Here is a 20,031-nt window from a genome sequence, read left to right as displayed (position 1 = left end):
AGAAGCTGCAAAATTGGATTATATGCTCATTAGTTTTGCATCAGCTACTCGATGCCAAATTCATAACATTCATATTTTGCTATTTATCTCTTAAGCTTTCTTTAATATTTTTCAGAAAATTGTTTTTTTCAAAATATCTTTTGTTCAGATTCATTATATCCACTCTAAGTATTGCATTTAAGTATGTATTACATTGCACTTATCCTTGATGTTTGCAGAAATGAACCAAAATAATATTCAACCATCCCTATTGCAAATGCACAGTACTAGTTTATTGAAATAAATAATTTCCCATAGTGTGTATATATCTGTGGGTAGAGCAATCATTTTTAAGCTGCAAATGTTTAGAAAAGGAGTTAAAGTCTAAAAATTTCCTTCAGTCCTGGGTAATTTTTTCACACATTTTGTAGAGTGACCTTTAGCTACAGCAGACATACCACTAACATAATTAATTATTTCAAAGACAAAGGTCTTCCGAGACTGAAAAATACTGGAAGAAAAAAAAGCATTCCATTAACTTTGTTAATATTATAATTGCTGGTTTATCTTCAGCAGCTGATTCAAAATAGTAGCTATATTATAATATGGAAAGGAAAAATTAAATTCAAATATAAATATTTATATATTTTCCTTAGCGTATGACTGTCACTGCAGAGAATTCAGATATTGACCTTCAGAATACAGTACTGGGGATCAGCGAACTAAAGAAGACAGAGATTAAACTATTTTAAAGAAAGAAGTCAGTAACAATATCCTTGAGTCTGATGTCTTTATACTGAATTGTAATAAGGGATGCTGTGGACTGTAATACAAAGAGAGGCAAGCTAGCTGCAAATGTGCTAGTATGAATATGTCTACCTGTCATATCTTGTTCTGTGTGGTACAGGCTAATGTGTTGTGAACAACACATTAAGAGAACTCAAGGTTCAAATGAACCTACCTAGAAAGGAAGCATGGAAGATGAATAAATATTTGTTTTCTATAGAATGTGTAAAAGTTTGGACAAACAAAACGTGAATATTGAGTAATAAAAGTTTCCAAAAGTGCATTAGCCCTGTGATGAGTGAGGAATTAGTTTTCCACTCAGTCAGGAGGGAAAATTATCAACAAAGTGTTCTAAAGAATGAGAAACCCAAACTGCTTAATGTCATCTTTGCATTAGCGTTCACTAGGATGCTGAATTGTGTTAACACCGTTAGCATTAGTAATAATGGCTTAAGAATGTGGATTAGCCTAGAGAGAGAAGGAGTAAATCTATATTTAAATGCTTCCAAAGTAGCTGAACTCTTATGAATTTCATCTTAGAGAGCCAAGTCAAGTAATTTCAGTTTTTCTGTAAGGATTTCTGAAGGATGGTGAAATTATGGTACCATTTGTAAAAAAAAAAAAAACATGAAATTTTGAAACAGACAATATAAACAGAAAACTTGAAGAAATAATCAAAAAGCATTAAGTGTCTAGATGATAACAAGGAGGTAAATACCAGCCAGCATGGCTGTTCAGAACAAATCATGTCATAACAATTTTTTTTTTTTGAACAAGAAAACAAAGCTTACTGGCAGAAAAACATTGTCAGAAGTCATCTTGACTTTTGGATGACTTCTGACAACATTTCACGTGACATATCAAGCTAGGATGGCATGTTTTAAGTGTTATAAATATATTACACTTACACGTAGAGCTACGCTTGAAATTTATCAGGGATTCACTTTCAAAGGCAGATGATGTTCTGAAGCCATTCCAGGCAAATTTTGCTTCTGATGTATTTTTATTACAGACAAGCATATGATAGAAACAGGGTTTAATTGTTGCATCAATATATGATAGTGAGTCACAAACTTTTGGGAAACAGAATATGAATTCACAGAGCTACCTGTGCCCTTGTCCTTATTGAATGGTAGGCAAATTTTTACTTGTCAAAGATCTGCTCACATTTGCATGTGAGTAATTACCTGAATGAAACACAGGGTAAGAAGTGACAGCTGAGGTAACAGCTAGATTACACTGGACCCCAAACAAGCTGTGACTCAAAAATGGTGTTGTGGAGGTAAAATTTCATCTTTTCTTTGGTCAGGAGAATTGATGTGATGGGTTTTGTGATTCATTCCAGACCTACAATTTTTTAAAGTTTTGATTTATGTTAAAATTATTTTCTGTCTTCATAAAGTACTCTTCATTAATCAGCACAGTACTCTTCATTAATCAGTACATAAAGGATAAATGCAATTTTTCTCATTCTTTAAATAGAACATGATAAAACATAAATGCCATTTATTTATTTGCCCTGTCCTTATTAAAATTCAGTATGTTCTTAAAGTGCCTCATTCAGTGTGCCTACGGCCAAAACCCAGAAAGTAAACATGATGATAAGGAAGCTTAGAAGCATAATATTGCATGAAAACCAGGTGACAAAATGCAGGATTTTAATTTTGTTTTTCTTGATAATGCTATTATTTATATTTTTATGGTGACCACTTCTCTTTTGGATATTTGTTGAATGTACCTATTTAACCTGCTATGATATTTGTGAAATTCAGTTTAATCAAGTAACAATTCAGTTATCAACATCACTTACAGATTTTGATTTTGGATCACCATACCTCTGCACTGCAAATCCTACCAACCATCAGCAGAGAAGTGGATACCAGTTAGAGACATCAGACATCCAAACAACTTTATCATAGCTGAAAGCACCAATGTGACCAGCTCTGTGGTGCACTCTGTGCTTTAGAGGTGACAAGGCATGAGATAAAACTGCAACGTCATCAGTTCAGATTGTTTGTGCAGCAATATTTACAGTGCAACTCATCATCTTTTTTTCTCTCATTTGTTTCTGCTTATTCAAGAAAACTGCAGTCAGCCCCCACGTAGGCAGACTCTCTCCCATGCAGCTGTTTGAGCTCTGACCCTCTGCCTGTTGGGCGATGTCATGGGGTTGCAGGCTGAGAGATGCTGTTTTCCTACATAAAATTGTAGGACCATAGCATCTGTTAGAGATAAACCACACCAGTTGGCTGAGAACTAAGAAAAATATTTCCGTTAGGAAGCCATTTTGAACACAGATAAACTAATGATAAAGTTGATGCACCTGTACTAACTGCTTGCTGATATAATTATACTGCATCAGTAACTGTCCCAACCTGTGCCTTAAAATTTCTACTGCAATTGTTTCTTTTATTATTTATTCTTTATAAATATAACAGAAAAAGATTGTGTTGAAGTTTTTAGAGTATGGGTAAAAAACTTTGATCCAAAAGAGTATGGAAGATTGTACTTTATGTTGATGACTGCTGAGGTAGTAACATTAACATGAGGTAGTAACAATGACAGAAAATGATGTAGCAAATTAGGAAATAAGCAATGGAAATGTATAATTATTTAAGTTAAAGGAGAGACTGCTGACTTCTAACCTATCTAAATTGAAAGTTCATACTGACAATTCCTTTAGATCTTGGAGCTCTTGAAACTGCCTGTTTTTAATAATTTTTTATTGCTAGTATTAACATAAACCTGTCACTTTTCTCAGTTGGCATTAGTTAAAATAACTTTTCCCTTTTGGGATTACAAGTATAAGCATGCATATCATTAAACACAGGAGCTTCAGCATACCACTGGAAGTACTGTAGCTGTTTTAAGTTTTATTCTTCCCCCTAGACATGATAATATATACAGATGAATGCCATTATGTTTCATATCAGGATGAATTTGGGTTATGATATTTTGAATTCTTCTATAAGTAGAAAACACGTATTTGGTTGGGGTAATTCCACTGGAAAACAGAGGCTGCAACACAACTGCAGAGCCCCTGAGCACTGTACAGCCTTTTATACTTTATGTCACCTGCGGCCACATCATGATTTCATTTTAGAAAGAGGGGTAGATCCCAACACTCTCTACAATAAGCTGTTTTCCTTTGGAAATTCTATATTTATTTTTTTTAACAGAGGAGGTTAATTATAAAATTATTTTCCAGGCTCACTGCAGTGCAGATTGTTCTTATTAGCACGTGTACTTTCTCAGTTATTGATATTTTGCTACTAGGAAGAAAGTTTGTTGAAAGGTTCATGCATTCCTTTACTGGCATCTTGTGCCTACAGCAGAGTTTTATGCTCGCAATTTGCTTTGTACAGATAAATTAAAAAATGGGATATTCCTATGTACATAGAAAGTAGTTTCAGTAATTTCTTACTGTGTAAGAGCACAGTAAGATCTGGTCCGGATCTTCTTTGGTTGCACTATAGTGCAACTTTGTGAATCGTTTAACTGCTGAAGACAAACATTTTAAAATTTCATTGTTACATAAATGCCAATTCAAAAGTCACCATCTACGGGATTTTGTTCCTGAGTTTTGTGGCTCAGTTTTGAAAATTGCTCAGCAATTTATTGTAGACCCATTCAGAAATTTAAAGAGACGTTAAAATTAGGAATCAACCCGCCTCCACTTCTCTTAAGTCAGAATGATAGGTTGGGAAAGGCCGTGAGGCAAGTCCTATTGGCCTCTGTGGCTTTGCAGGCAGTGGCCCACAGTGCCTTCCCAGAAGGACTCGGGGTGGTAGTGCAGCTCCTCTGGGAGTAAAATCCACAGCTCCGAGATAGATGCCTAAAGTGCAATATTCATAGGCTGGACAAAGTGAGCTGGTTTAAATTGTTGAATTTGCCAAAAGGACTATAGGAGCAAAAATCAGCAGATCTTCTGATATTTGATGGCCCTTGGATTACACAGTATAACTAGGGACTTTATCACAGTGACCCGCCAGTGTTAGAATTTGTAATATAGTAGAAGTTTTCAACTTAAGTAATGACTCTCTTCCTGATTCCAACTAATTTGAATATGAAACTACTATAAACATTATAATGGCATGACTTAGGGACACTTATTTCCATAGCATGAGATAGATACTTTCTTAAAAATTGGAGCTCTAATCAGTCTGGAGAGCACACTGCCTGTACTTCCCATGAGTGCTTTATTATAATAGATATATGTCTATATTCAGTGATGAAGTGAGTGTCTCAGACAAATCATTTAAATTGGACCTGACTGGATAAATCTTAAATCACCATTCAAGAACATTATTCTCCAGGAGAATTAACACTGTATTCATTTACATTATCTAAGAGAGAATAATAACTAAGTGAAACATTTCAGATAAAAAGATAGGAAGAAGTATGTATATTACCATCTTAAAATTAACCTTTGTTCTGATGATTCCAAGGGTAGTGGGGGCTACTTATCTCAAATACCTATGTGACCTTTTTATCAAATCATAAACAATGCTTGATTTCACTTTTTACTCTTTGTTTGCATGTATATAAAAGCTATCACCTTACTAGTCACAGATAAAAAGTTTTAAAGTAGATATTTTGAGATTACAAGTAACTGCTGAAAACTAATTTAGAATTAATCAGATGTAAAGTCTGCATGTCATTCCTTTACAACTGCTTTGATAACTACACAAGGTTAAACAGATGCCATATAGGGATAAGGAAATTACAAAAACTGAGTTACAAAAATTGAATCTTGCTCCGTAACTATGGTTCATCAGTGATAAAATCAATTTCCATATGCTGACATCAATAGATTTTTTTGAACTAACTTAAAAGTTTGATTAGAAAATACTAGGGTAAATGCTTGATGTTGAAAGCAGCAACTTCATAGAAACTGAAGACATTAGCCATTATGTTGTTTATACCAGAGAAGATTAGGACCTGTAGTTATTATTTACTATAGCAAGCAAAAGCCTATCCTTTTCTCTGAACCAGCGTGCTTAACCATTAATGCGCTGATTCAACCATTTCCTGCAGAAGAAGGAAATATTTCCCTGCATGGTAGTATTTTATGTCTGGTATGGTATAATTCATTTTTAAACAAAACTATATTTTAATTAACATTCATTTTTCCTCAAACAAACAAGAAAATCAACACTAAGTCATAGTGTTGTCATAGTCATCAAGACATGATATAATGTACACTATGAGTAATACTTCATTGTCTTGATTGACACAGACTCCAACAGTACAAGAAGCATTCTGCAGCTGTCACTGCAATGCATGATCTAATCTAACGTTTATGTTACATGATTTTGTTGGAGGGAAATTAAAAGTCATAAAAGAGAGATTCAGTGAGGCTATTTCTTGCTCAGCTTTCTTGTAGCTAGTGATAATATTGTTAGATAATTTAGTAGCATCTTTCTAAAGAACAAAAACCAATGTGACCAGAAGGCATGATATAGCACTATCTCAAGCTGTCAAAATGTACAAAATGAAAAATAATAACTAAATGCTGGACATGAGTTTGTGGCATTTTTGTATAGAGGACATACAAAACGAAATACAAGCCAATGGCAAAAAAATTTGCTTTAAGCCAAGCATGACTATACACAGATGAATCTAATTAAGTCCATGATTCTTACTTCATTAAGTACCTTTCAGAAAGACTCCTGATGGGAGAGATTGTGGGGAAGACCTGTTTTATACTATCCCCTTTTGCTGTTGGCAAAAGTGGAACAAAAGGGAGCTTGGGAGATACAAGTGTAAAAAAAAAAAAAGTGAATGTGTGGTGGTTCCCTCTCCAGTTAACAGAATTTTGAAACCTAAAAGACCTCAGCAACAGTTTATAGATAAAAAAGTAACACATGAAAAAGTTAGGAGTCTAGAAATTAGAGATTTCACATTTCAGCTATGTTCAAAATTATTTTAAATTATGGTTATGATTGAAAGCTACTTATTAGAAAAGGTAAAAATTTGTCGTTTTTACCATCAATGGATTTACGAAATGTCCCAGCAGTAGCCATTAAAAGTGAAAAACGGCCTTTTCACTTAATGGCTTGACATATGGGGAACGACAAAGGATGTTTTAGGAACTGTAGAGACTTAGAAAGCAACTTGTGAAAATTCAAAGATGAGGTATCAACCCGATGTATTGTGCAAAATATATACAGAAATAATTGCAGATTCCAGGTGAAGAATAAAAGCTCAGTAGCTTGCTAGTGAACATATCAGAGCTTTATTGCTCCACTGAACAGGCCAAACTGTCCCAGTCCTGACTTTGTTCTTCTACTAATTGTGTTAAGTTCAGGTTCAAATTCACTGTAACACTAAGTGAAAAAGTATAAGGAAACTTTAAACAGCTAACTAGTAATTGAGCTACATACTGAATGAGGAAGTAAGAGGCACATAGGAGCTTTACTGCTGTGTGGCATCCCATGGGAGCTTCATGCTGAGCAACTTATTGGCGTATCGTAACACCAAGCCCCTTTAAATTTCTTTTATAGATTAATTTGGTATCCTTTAAGTGAATGAAAAAAACAAATTAAGACAAAAAAATTAGACCTGACTTACAACCTTGTTCCTTTCTGTGCTTTTTTCACCTTCACTGTTTTATGATTGAACAGTCTGGCACCTGCATGATCACAACACTGTAACTTCCCAGGAAGCTGTCTTACACTGCTTGTAAATCCACTATGACAAGATATATCAAGAGACTGAGTTGGCTGTACTGCTGGATGATTTTACTAGGTCAAGCATCTCAAACAGAAAGATCAAAAGTTCATCCTAAGCCACTGCACTAGCACATAGAAAGGGCAGGGGCCATGGAGGGAGGGTCAGGAATGGCATAGGAGGGAATTTCTGGCTTTACATGTAGTTTTCTGTAAACTGAATGACCAGCTGGATAGACTGGAAGCAATCTTCTGTGAGACAGTCATGAAAATCATGACTCAGAACAAGCATTTTAATCTTTAAATGCTGTTTACAAAGTATTGTTCTAAAAGATGTTTACATATGTTTGGTTTAAAACTCTTGATATAATCATAGTTCAGTGTTTACAAATATTTTTAATTACACTTCATGACAGAGAACAGAAGCACAAAATTCACCAGTGTGTTGGATGAAATAGGGAAATTTCTGCAGAAAGCTGTAGTTGTGATGTCCAAAATAACTAATGGTTTTTATTACCGCAATTAAATTACTTTGTAGCAAGAATCAATTTCTGCCTCTTTCCTACCTAGCCTAAACCTGTTTTGGTAGTGCTAAGACTCTACAAGTCTCTAACCCGGTATCTTTTTCTTTTTCTTACATTACCTCTGATATGTAAATAACAGTATGGTTCACAGATAGGCAATACTGGCTAGTTTTGGTTCTACAGTTATTAATGTTTGGTTAGATCAATGTGTATCCATTACAAACATAATTTCAAACTGTAGAACACCATATGTTTTGTTCAGAGTATATTTTTATTGTCGTCTTTATCAGCTAGTTTCTTTTTGGTTTATTGACTAAAGTCAAGTGCCTTTAATAGCACATTATGAGGTGCCTTCAACAGCACATCCATAGATGGACTTAATTTTTAGCTTCTAAAAAATGTTTTCTAAACATTTTCTGTTGGTTTTTTAAGTTTTGTTGAGGAGGGTTCAAACTACAAATCATTGTTAAATTGTAAGTAAAACTTCAAGGCCTTAGAAGTTTAGTACTCAAAATACTGGTTCCTGGTGTACCATATAGTCCAATAATTAAACTCTCAAGAGCTGCTTCCTGAGTTTGCAGCATACTCATAAGAGTAGTTTTACACCTATTATGTGACTGCATGTACACATGTCCCCAAAATGTGATTCTGCATGTATTTACGGGTCCATCCTGCACAGGGCTTATAATTCATATGGCTGAATTCATGAATTGTTTCACTGCAATTTTGAAGTACCTTGCTTGGATAGACAGTGAGAACACACTCTCTTTGTAGTGGGATCCAAGAGTGCACCAAGCATGGATAATGGTGTACAGTAATAATATGCCATGCCCCCAATTATAAACAAGGTCTTTTAAAACTGAGAGACTGAAATATTGCAAAGTTTGAAAACTTAATTATTTTTCAATAATTCAAATCCTATGTTTTCAAAATTTATGGAGCTGTTGCTCTCTGAAAAAGGAAGGAACAGGCAGCACACGTTTTCATGCTCAGCAGCACGCTTAGGGTCTGAGCCCTCCTGTCCTCTCAACTGCGAGGCAGGCGTGTCCGAGCATGGCAGCATGCAACTGCCGATCAGGCTGTCACCTACCTGGGTGCTAAAGAGCTAAAGGGAGAATGAAGAACACTGCGGCTACATAAGGCCTGTGTGGAGCAGGTTATATGATATGTTTTGGCAGGTCACACATGCCCTAGGGTCAAAAGGGTGGGCCAGAAATGTCATCAGAGCTGGTCTTTCTCCTTGCATTTTCACTATGTATATGGCAAAGGCAAATGTTTTGCTCTAAATAGATGGCTATCTAACACATGAACCCAAATGGATCAAAATGGATCAAAACTGAAGGCAATGTTTGAACAAATAGCTTCAGTCTGGAAACAGAGGGTTTTAATTACAAAGCTTTTGATTTATCACTGTGGTCATGGCAGAAATGGAAAGAACTAACTTCCACCAAAGACATGGAACATGACTAAGATAAAATTACAGAGATATTTTTGTCTGCATGTGTGTATATGTGCATCTCTCTTTCTTCACATTCTGAAGCATTCCGAAATGGTATGACATGGAGACACAGAGCTTTCCTGAGCATCTGTGCTAAATGAACACTGTAAAAGAGGTTTCCCTAGCAACGCAAACCATATGTAATAGCTTAAAATAGCTTTTCTCCAACTCCTAGGATGTCTTAGTGGTTTGCTCACAATTTCCATTTAAATCAAGGTATATTTGCCCAGTTCAAAAAGGTTCTTCATTTTCTCAACTTCTATTTAAATGAACAGGCTTTGAAAATGCTCATTTCTTGCAAGAATGCCTCCCTTCCTCTTGACTTCTGATTTATCAGGTAAACTGCAGCATAGCAAATGGTGACAGTGGCTGTCCACTTGATCAAATGTATTCTCTTTGTTTGCTGTTCAAAACATTTTATTATAAGTATATTGGTGGTCTCTATTGCTTATTGTAACACGAAACTTCTAATTAAGGTAATAGACTTTTGATATTATCATGAGAGGATAAACTGTGCAACTATATAATATAATGCATCAGTCATAAGGTACATGCATTCCACTTTGCATTTAAGTAGCAGTTTTCAGGCAAATTTTGATATTTGAAAATACTGATCAGTTCTTATTGTGTCCCTAGGAAAATAGGTATCAAATGCTATCTTTAATGTGAGTAAACTGTGATACCAAGAGGCTAAACGATTTCTCTGAGTTTATGTAAGAAGCAAGCAACAAATCTGAGACATATCCCATGGATGTTGATTTCCAGATCCTAATGCAACTGGTCATAAAGTCATACATTTAAAAAGTTATAAGCTGGCTGAGAGAGCTTGAATTTGATTAAATCAGATGTTGATATATAGGTAAGATATCCAGATTCTTGTCCAAAGATTTTCAAAATATGTATAGCAAAACTGAAGAAAGAACCAGGTATCAGACATTGTTTTCTTTTCCAATAAATATGTTTGTTTAGCCTAAATGGGTTTTAGTTGAGAAAACAATGAAACAAACTTTTAATCATGTACTCTTTGTGTTCTCTTTCATTTCTAAATGTCAGCCTCATGCATGAGAATACAGTGCCTATTTCCTAATGAAACATTTTTAAAGTGTAGTCATTTAGATACCGTATCATAGATTTCAACCTCAAATGAAGTAATGGCTACAAGGTAGGGTGTTCCTTTAACTACGTTTAGTTATCCTTGTTACCTGTGAGCAGCAGACGGACTTAATGAAATATCCTGATAACATATAAAATGGAAACAGTTACTAGAATGAAGTGAAAGATGTTTTATGCTGATAATTACTGGATGAGCAGAATTGTTGGAAAGAGTCAGGCTCTGAGGTCTTGTTCTACCTATTTTAATTGGCTTTGAATTGAGTTTTGACTATTAAGGATTTGCTTGGAAAAGGAGGGAAGGGGGTGGACTAGGAGAAGATTTGCTGTCAGGGCTGCGTGGGAAGTTCTCGTGACAGTATATCTGACGATGGAGACACTGAGGTGGAGTCACAGAGGAGGAAATTTTGTTATAGCTTTGTTTTAGAGACTATTTTTTAAGTTGATTTCTTATACTTACCTTAAGCTCTTTCTGTGAATTCCGACAGTGCTTCAGCTTCATTTTTTTATTCATTTAGCCTGCAAACCTACAGGTATGCCATACACAAGCCATATTCTTTATCTTATCACCTGGTATAGTCATTCTCTAAATATAGTATCATTATTTTATTCTAGGAGAATGAAAGGAACTATAAAAAAAATTGGTATATATTGGGCTTAGCTGTTTGACTATAACAAACAAATCCCTTTATTTCTTTAAATGTGAAAGATTTTAGTAATGTTCCTCATTACAGTATTTCAAATAGTTCAAAGTAAACAATTCAGCCACAAAACAACAGTGAAATTAAACTGGTCATTTCTTTCAGAATGCTGTCTAGTTATAATTTTCAACTCAGGCAAACTCTCTCCCTCTTTTCCAAGAATGCTTCAATAACCATATGATTTCCTGTTGATTTTACAATTGCATATGCTCAGTATGTCTGTAAAAACTGTTCTGCATTGGTCGCATGTGTTTAATCATCTCCTTAACTTTTGCTGGAGACATTAAGAAGTGATTTTAGGAACCGTAATAACTCTTTAAAAAGTAATTTAACATCTGTCTTTGCTGAGAGCAAGCTCTATAGAGTGGAAATGAGAAGATAATTGAATCATAAAGAAATTGTTTTGAAATTAATAGAATTGTCTTAGTTTCTTAAATTACTATTAAATGGTATTTTTTTCCCCTTGCCTGTAATAATTCATCTTTGAAAGCTACACATGTTTAATGTAAGGCTGTAAAATACTGTGTGTTTTTAGTAAGTCATATTATTTCTTATTATAGCCTTCTTGGTGAGGGGTGGGGACACAGACTTAGAGTTGATGGCATCCAGAGGTCCTTTTCAGCTTAAATTAGTCTATGATTCTATTTATGCAGCTATGAAAAAAAAATTCTTTTCAATAAATATCCACTCCTTCCACAGGCCAAACATAAAATTAATTTCAAAATACAAACCTACTTCTTCCTTTATTTTTTAAGAATTCTTTCAAACCACTTTAATTTCACATACTTTTTGCCTTTTCAAGTTCCTTATAAGATGTCATAATAAGAGAAAGTAGAAAAAAAATCATCTGAGGATGCCTTTGAGACATATTGATTCTAATTTCTGTACTAAGAGCTGTTGTATGAAGCAACAGCATTTGTTTAGTCAGAATGACTTCATAGGTCACTGTTCATTACATTCGCACATTGCCTAAAAAGTCCTATCCCTCCTTGTGAATTATCAACTTCTGGGAAAAAAGTAATTCTCCTCTTAGATTTTAATCCTGCAGCAGATGCCACTTACTATAACTTCCCAAATTTTCTACACTTAGGAAACATTGTTTACTCTCACCTATCATTTTTCAACCAGTTGTGAGTGAATTCCTGTAAAATGGCATTAAAATTCAGCTTAATGTCACTAATTATCTCATGTGCTACACATGCCTTTGTTCAGTTCATAAGTAAAACTAAAGTAATCTTTGGCACTAGCAGATGCAGCATCTCAGTGATGCCAATGGGGTGTTCATCAACCATCATTGCCTAGAATGTCACCCTCAGTCCCCGGCTGCAAACTGCTCTTCCACTGCGCTAAAGCACTGAAAGGCCACATGAGCTGTTCAAGCATCACTTCTGAGAGGAGATCAGCTACAATATTTTAAATAACCCATTTCAAATGTCTCCAGTTTCAAATTCATATTTTGGCCTTTAGTTAAAGGTCATCTTTAGAAGACAATTAGTTTTTGCTTGTTCCTGAGGTAGCAATGAAGCACTTTGGTTATCCATAGCAGACTGGCATAAAAACATCTTTTAAAAATACACTGCTGAAGTATATATTAAATTGCTAAATGTATTAAAGAAACCGCAAAATTCTCCACAAGACAGAAATGTAATTTCATTTCCTAGTTCTTACTTCTTGCCAAATTCTACAGTGTAAATGTAATATAATTATTATTTCTAAACACTTAGAGACAAAAGAGAATACTAACAGCAAGAATTTGTCACGAATAACATGTCAGAATAATCTGAAATCGTTCATTAATAGGTTGTAGTAGACATTATGGAGAACAGAAAAGAAGTAGTTGTCATTCATATCTTGGACATGAGAATATTATTTGACACTGTCTCATATCAGATAGTGCTAAGTTCAACCTGAAGCACTGTTTGGAGTAAGACATTATGGAACGGGTGCAAAACTGGTTTGAAATCATACTTTTAAAGTAATTATCAATGACTTATCTTCCTATTTATCAGTGAACCAAATGGGTTCCTAAGGAACTTTCCACTGAAGTTCCACTATGACTTTTCATAAATTTTCTCAATTACTTGGAGGAGGAGGAAATAAAGAGAAAGCTTTGATGGGAACTTTATTACAATTGAAGATCATGCTAAGCTGACAATGGCTGCAAGTATATTGGGGCATAGAATCAGAACTGAATATTAGCTCATCATATTGGAGACATTATCTGATAAACATGAGATGGAATTTATCTGTGCAAAGTACTATATTTAGGAACAAATAAATGCAAAAATTTACAGATGATTAGGGAACAGGTCTTTGGTACAGAGTCAGGAGTTTCACGTTAATCACAAGCCAGGCATGAGAAATACCACCATGTTGTTGACAGAAAAAAGCCCCACTGAGCAGGATATTCAAAGAGATTTTTAGTCAGAATGACATGTAAGTAATCCTGCCCTCTACACTAGAATTGTCAGGCTTTAACCAGAAGATATCCCTATCTGACCACAGTACTGCAAGTACAAACAGACATGCTGCAGAAAGGCAGGGGAGCAATAAAAATTATCATAGCTGTCTAGCATAGGACTTCTGAAAAAAGCTTGAAAGAATTGCAGCTCTTTAGACTTATAGCAATTTTTAAACATATAAACAAATGCTGTAAAGAACTGTGTAGGAATAAGAAGAATAAGGGGAACAATATGCTATCTATATCCATGGGGGAACGATCAAGGAAATAATGAGCTTAAATTGTACTACAGATAACCAAGCAAGCAACTAAATATAGTTGATCCAATTTAGTCATAGAAGGATTGACATGCCATCTGACTAGATGTCCAGTATTCTTTATTATGTTTTCAAACCTTTCATTTGTTAAAGTTAATATTTTTAAAAGCTTTTTTTCAAAATGTTGGAAGTTCAGTGAAAATAAAATTGGAGCAGTTATGTTCTCATTTAAAAATAAAGGCTGCTGCTATGTGAGATTAGGAATAATAATTTCTAAACTTTTACTTTAGGCATCAGGGATGGTTCACGAAACTGAATTCTTACTCATGTGGGGAAAATAGTGTCGTGATGTTCTACTCTGAATGCAGTCCTTTATCATCTTCACTGCAAAGGATACATCATAGTCCTTCCATTTACTAGGTGCATTGTCATTTGTTAACAGTCATTCTCATGACTCAGTGGTAGGACTCTGCTTATTTGGATACCCAGAACAGTAATCTTAATGTAAAAACCGGCTCAATCTGGTTTGACCAGTGGTTTCATAGAATAAGCCATATGTTCCGTTTTCACCAGGAAAATTATCACCTGTTTTCTTTTTTGGAAGTGATCTTTTGTATCAAAAAATTAAGCAGACATCATTTCAGTGAGTATCAGTTACAAACTTTAGAAGACATGATGAATGTGTAGTGTAATGGCTCCCCCCAAAAAAGTGCTCAGCAGAAGGAAACATGACAGCATGTGCCCGTGGTCTGTGCCACATTAGCTAACCAAAGAAATGATATCATATGTTCAAGAAATTGGGGTCAGGCACTGCACACTGATTTATTCATTTGCACCTGTTCAATATCTTCTGGGATACTGCAACAATTAAAGGGGTATTTTTTCCTTGTGGCACCTTTATGTCACGCTGGAATGTGAGCCAAGGCTGCTATCTGCTACTGGAAATAAAAATAGAACCCCAGGGAAAACCCTTATATAGGGGATAATATCCAAAACATTCGTGTATATGTATGTGTGTGTATATGTATATGTCAGAGACAGTGAGGGAAACGGTCTGTTACTTATTTCCATATGGTTGACAAAAAAAAAAAAAAAAAAGACAAATGAGTTTTCATGTCTTAAGATGAACTATCAAAATAACTGTACATCATAAATAGTCACTACAGAAAATGCATTGCCTCAATTAAGAGGATATTCCTCTCAAATATCTGTTTCCAAGTACATCAGTACTGACTGCTTGGATTATGACATCAAAAGATTCTATTAAAATTAATTAGAAGTATATTTTTTCTCATATGGGAAATTAGAAAGCATGTATCTTTAGCAAAACTAGGGTTTGTCAGTCAGACTAGAGTTTGTCAGCAATTTTTCAGCCATAGAATTAGAAAAAATGCATAAGAGAAAAATGGTGAATGGATGCTACATTCATTATTGAAATCTAACTGCCTTTGGGCAACTAGGAAGAGGCACACACATACTTTACCAGCACACATTGTCTTCAGTAATATACTTACAGAATCAGTATATCTCCTAGCAAGCATGCATGAATTGATGTGGCAATGTAGCATAATGTTAATAAATACTAGGCATAGTGCTCATATTGAAAGGTCAATAGAATCATGCCTGTGAGTCCAAACTTTATCAAGGAAAGTAATCAAGACAATTCAATATCATGGATTCTTCTTATTAGGAGATATCAGTGCTTTTTCAGATGGTGTGTGCACAAGTGCATGTTCATGTGTTACAGACAAGAGCAGTTTTTATCAACTGTCAAACAAAATCTAGCAATCAAATCCTTTGAGTTTTTCTGATGTCTCTGGACCACCGTCAGATCACTTTCTTTGAAAGAAATGGAACTGCTTCTGTTTCATGGAGCTGATGGAGGAGCCTGAACCTCGAAAGATTCCAGACAATTAGAGATCAGATATGATCATCAACTAGCTAAAGTGCACAAAAATCCACAACCATGCCTTCTGAACCAGAAGCAATTCACAGTTTATTTACCATGCATTCCTTCAGAGCTCACTTAAGCTCCTACTGACTTTAAGCCAAACCTGAAGTCTTTGAAGGTTTTTGCTCTTCCTTTGCATGGCCATACTCTGCGGGTTTAGCTTTCTGACCATCCTCATAATACCGTAATATTTTATAGTGGGAAGTACAGTGTACAAATAAACAAAATAACTTGGTATCTATTCAGGTTTTAGCTAGTTCCTCTGTTTTTCACCTGTGAAAAGGTCCCAGTCCTCATTCAAGGAATAGATTGGTGAGAATCAGACTAGGTCAATGAAATGTGTATCATCCATTGTTCAGCTTTTTTCAAAACTGTAGATGCACCATCCCTAAGGATCTTACAACGGGTCAATGCCTGTCATTTTAGATGCTTCTAGAAAACTGTTTGATGCCTGTTGAGTATGTTCCCCCCCCAACACTGGGTAAGACAGTCCCCAGACACGCTGGGAGGCTTTACTTAACCTTGTGCCAATAAGCAATGTATTTATCTGTTATGTACCTAGCATAGATTGGTCCATCACATCTTAACTGGCTACTGTTACTACAAAACTAATGAGTTTTGGTCACTTACGCCCTCATTTACTTTGTCATTTGTCACGGGACATCATTCAGAAACAAGCCTGTAGGTGAGAAGGGTTTCTTTAGGTCTTGCACTATTTAATTTGGGTACAGGAGTACCAAAAAAGATTGAAGAAAGCAGAAACAAGCGTATTGATGATAGTATATTTGAAATGGAACTGTTTTGAACCTTCTTATTGTCCTTTCCTCCTCAATAAACAAGCCTAATTTCATCAACCCCAGGGTGCTATGTCTGTATCACTGAAAAAGTTAAGTCCTAAGGTTTCTAAAGACATCTCAAGCTTTTCTGAAGAAATTGAGAACATAGTTTTCATATTTCCAAAGCTTTTTCATAGGAAGCATTAAGCCACTAGTACAAACTGCTTTCATCGTCTGCTCAAGATTGAGGTATTGGCCTGATTTCTATCCTTTTCTACTCTTTTCAATGTCCTAGTGACATGTATTAGAGTCCTCTCTGAGAGTCCAGCTAAAAATGGGACTTCTACAGGCAGAGGTAAACTTGCTGGATTAGAGACAACCACTCTGAAGATACAATTCCTTTTATGGAATAAAAGGCAATTTTTTATGAGATTGTCTTTGGTGAGCTCAGGTATGAATGTAAAAGAGCATATGGCTGCCATAACTGTATAGTTCATTATGCAGTGGCTTTAATAGTGTAAGGAGATGGACTCTGGGGATAGTGCAAATGATTGATTTTTCAGATGTGTTAATTACTAGCAGACCCAATACAATTGATTGTGACTATTTGGAACTTCTAAAGTAAAAGGCAGCCTAAAATGATGTAAAAGGATGCTTTCAAAGGTATAAGGCATTGTTCTGAAGAGATGAAAACATATCCAGCAACTAGATATAGATAGATACAGATATAAGTCTGCTTCTCTTTATTTCTTCTTCTCAGTATTTCATTTCTACCCAATCAATTAGCATATTAATTTGTGTGTGGCCTGTGTTAGATGCTACAGGGGAAGAGAACAGTGATTTACTTAATGATTTCTGTTGGTACGTATTTAAGAAATTGGAGCTATGTTGAGGTGTCTTTAATGATCTATTTTATTTTCTTGAAATAAAATTTTAATTATAGAGAGACTCATAGTCATGAATCACTTTCTAAGCAATTTCTTACAAATTCAGCCTTTTAAGGTGTATGTTAAGATAGGTTTTAACCTACAACATGCATAAAAAGCTTTTACTGATAACTTTACAGAAATTACACATATTTGAATATAATGATATAAGATATATATATTCCCAAAACTTTTCTAAAAGCTGCAAATTTAAACAGCTCAAGAGAAGAACTTAAATTTGAATGATTATGAAGGCATGAAACTTCATGAGGTCTCAGCAAAAAGTTTATATGTAGCTGGAGAAAATGTCACATCTTATTCTCGAAGACGGGGGCTTATTACCTTCCAAACTGAACTGATTATGCTTTTTTTACCTTATTCTTCACCTGACACAGAATCTTATTTTGATTATTCAGTGTTCCTTATTTTTCTTCAAATCAAACTGACTTTCTTTATAAGGTGTGCCTAAAATTACTTGGTTTTTTTCCCCAGGAAATTTGTACTGTCATTCAAAACATTATACTAAGAGTATGCTTCTTACATATTACAAACTAGTACACTAGTAAACATACAGAACTACCACATTCCTACGTCACTGATTTTATTCTGTAATGATTTTATGTAGTACATATTGACTACTCATACGGTTTTCAAAATGACATTTTGGAATGCATTTTTTTTCTGTTCAGTCTGCAGATGTTCCCTACACCAGATGTACAACTTGAAAAATAATAACTGCTAAAAATACACAAACTCTCAGTTTTGTTTTTACTGAAACTATAACTTCAAGTAGGATAGATTTGTATTTAAATACAATGTAAGAAACCGAAATTATTCCCAAAGACTGATGGCAATCTCATCAAATGGTGCAAATAATTGCATTATAAATGCATAATCTGAGTCCAAGGTGGGGTAAAGGTGGGGTAGAATTGTTGCTGTACAAGCTAATAATACTGACATCAATTTTGAGAAAAAAAAATAAAAAATTTAAAGGCATGCTTAATCAAATAACTGGTATTAATATTTTCTTCTCTGTATTAACATCTTAAAAATAGTTCTTTGTTTGTACTTACACCTTTACGGTCTCATAGCTGTAATGTTTTTTCACCTGACCTTGCAGAAAGTATTTGTCTTCATATACTAAACAAGCTGTTGAAGTAAAGTGACTTCAAATAAACCTCTAAAAAAAGCTAGCAAAGATGCTTCCTTTCCACTTAGTTCAAGGTTAATTATGCTTGTCAAGAAGGCAGTAAAAAAAAAAGCAGTGAGAAATTTGACAGATCGATGGCAACCACACAGACTGTGCACCTCCAGCAGTTCCCATTTGTCAAAGTTGCACCCATTGATAAAGTCAGAATGAGGACAGTATTTCAGAAGGCTCATTTATTCATTGCACTTAAACATAATAAATCAAGACACAAAAAAAAAAGTGCTGTAAACTGTAATAGACAAAATTTGGCAAATTGGCAGATTTTATTCTTATGGAATAGTTATGAAATCATGTATCTTAAGCAAAGATCAAAATTTCATGACAGTGTTCCTCTTCTTTTTTTTAATGTGAATGTTTTCCTATTCATCTGAGTGTGGGTGTGCACATATATAAAGTGAGACTAATGCAGTAACGAACTCTGATTAAAAACAAAGACAGTTTTAGGGAATAACTTGGATAGAAGTATGGCTTTCTAAGTGCAGACTTTAAAACTCCTACCTCTCTGCAGATTCATCTGAATTTTCTTCTGTGATCATCTGCAACTCCTGTGTGGTTTTACTTGAATCTTCTTTGACACAGTTTTCCTCTGTGCTTGTTTTGGGAATATCCTCATTTGATCGAAGCTGTTCTATGAGATTTTGTTGATGCCAGGTTTGAATAGATCGGTGGTGCACTGGGGTTGGACCTGGCACGGGTGCCAGTATATTGTGGTGGACAGGACTGCTGTTTTTCTTCAGCCCATTTCTGTCCCGAGAGTGGCTCTTCAACCTGTTCTGAACCGGTGTCCCTCTGTGCTCATATCCTTCCTGCTGATGGCAGCCCCCCGTGCCTGCGGAGCCTTGCGAGGGGTGACTGAACCACCTCCAGCGGAGCCTCAGGATCTGCTTCACATCAAACTCTTTCTTTCCAGATACTGACATTTTTTTCAGGAAAAAAAAAAAAAAAGACAAAAGCCTATTCTTTTAGAAAGGAAATGGATTCTTTGTTATCTCTTGTGTTTCAACTCCTCTTCTTAAGAAAAGACAACAAAAGAACAAATACCGGTAGCTCTCTCCCTCTCTCTTCTGATTAATATACTGCAAGCTCTTCGAGCCGATGCTAAGCTGCTGCTAACTGTATAGGTGGGAATCCATACTGACAGGATGATGAGGTCAGACCTTAACCAAGTAAATCAGCTTAGC

At 35.1% G+C, this 20,031-nt stretch overlaps 1 protein-coding gene across 5 annotated transcripts in view; it reads right to left on the bottom strand.

The window, feature by feature from the left end:
- Positions 1–20,031, bottom strand: part of KLHL4 (kelch like family member 4) — a 100,008-nt gene that overhangs the window by 25,172 nt on the left and 54,805 nt on the right. For 2 of the 5 annotated variants that reach the window (XR_012630711.1, XM_074882634.1), the window contains exon 1: positions 19,349–19,918. The exons of the other annotated variants lie outside the window; for them this stretch is intronic. Coding sequence is in view for 1 of the 2 variants with exons in the window: in XM_074882634.1 (XP_074738735.1) it covers positions 19,349–19,770 (422 nt within the window). In the remaining variant the exon portion in view is untranslated. Of the gene's footprint in view, positions 1–19,348; positions 19,919–20,031 lie in introns of those variants that run through there. 5 annotated transcript variants of the gene reach the window in all.

Source organism: Strix uralensis, chromosome 13 (assembly GCF_047716275.1).
Source record: "Strix uralensis isolate ZFMK-TIS-50842 chromosome 13, bStrUra1, whole genome shotgun sequence".
In the NCBI taxonomy this organism is placed as follows: Eukaryota; Metazoa; Chordata; class Aves; order Strigiformes; family Strigidae; genus Strix; species Strix uralensis.
Note: the sequence above shows the minus strand (reverse complement) of the source record. Positions and strands in the feature narration are given on the sequence as shown.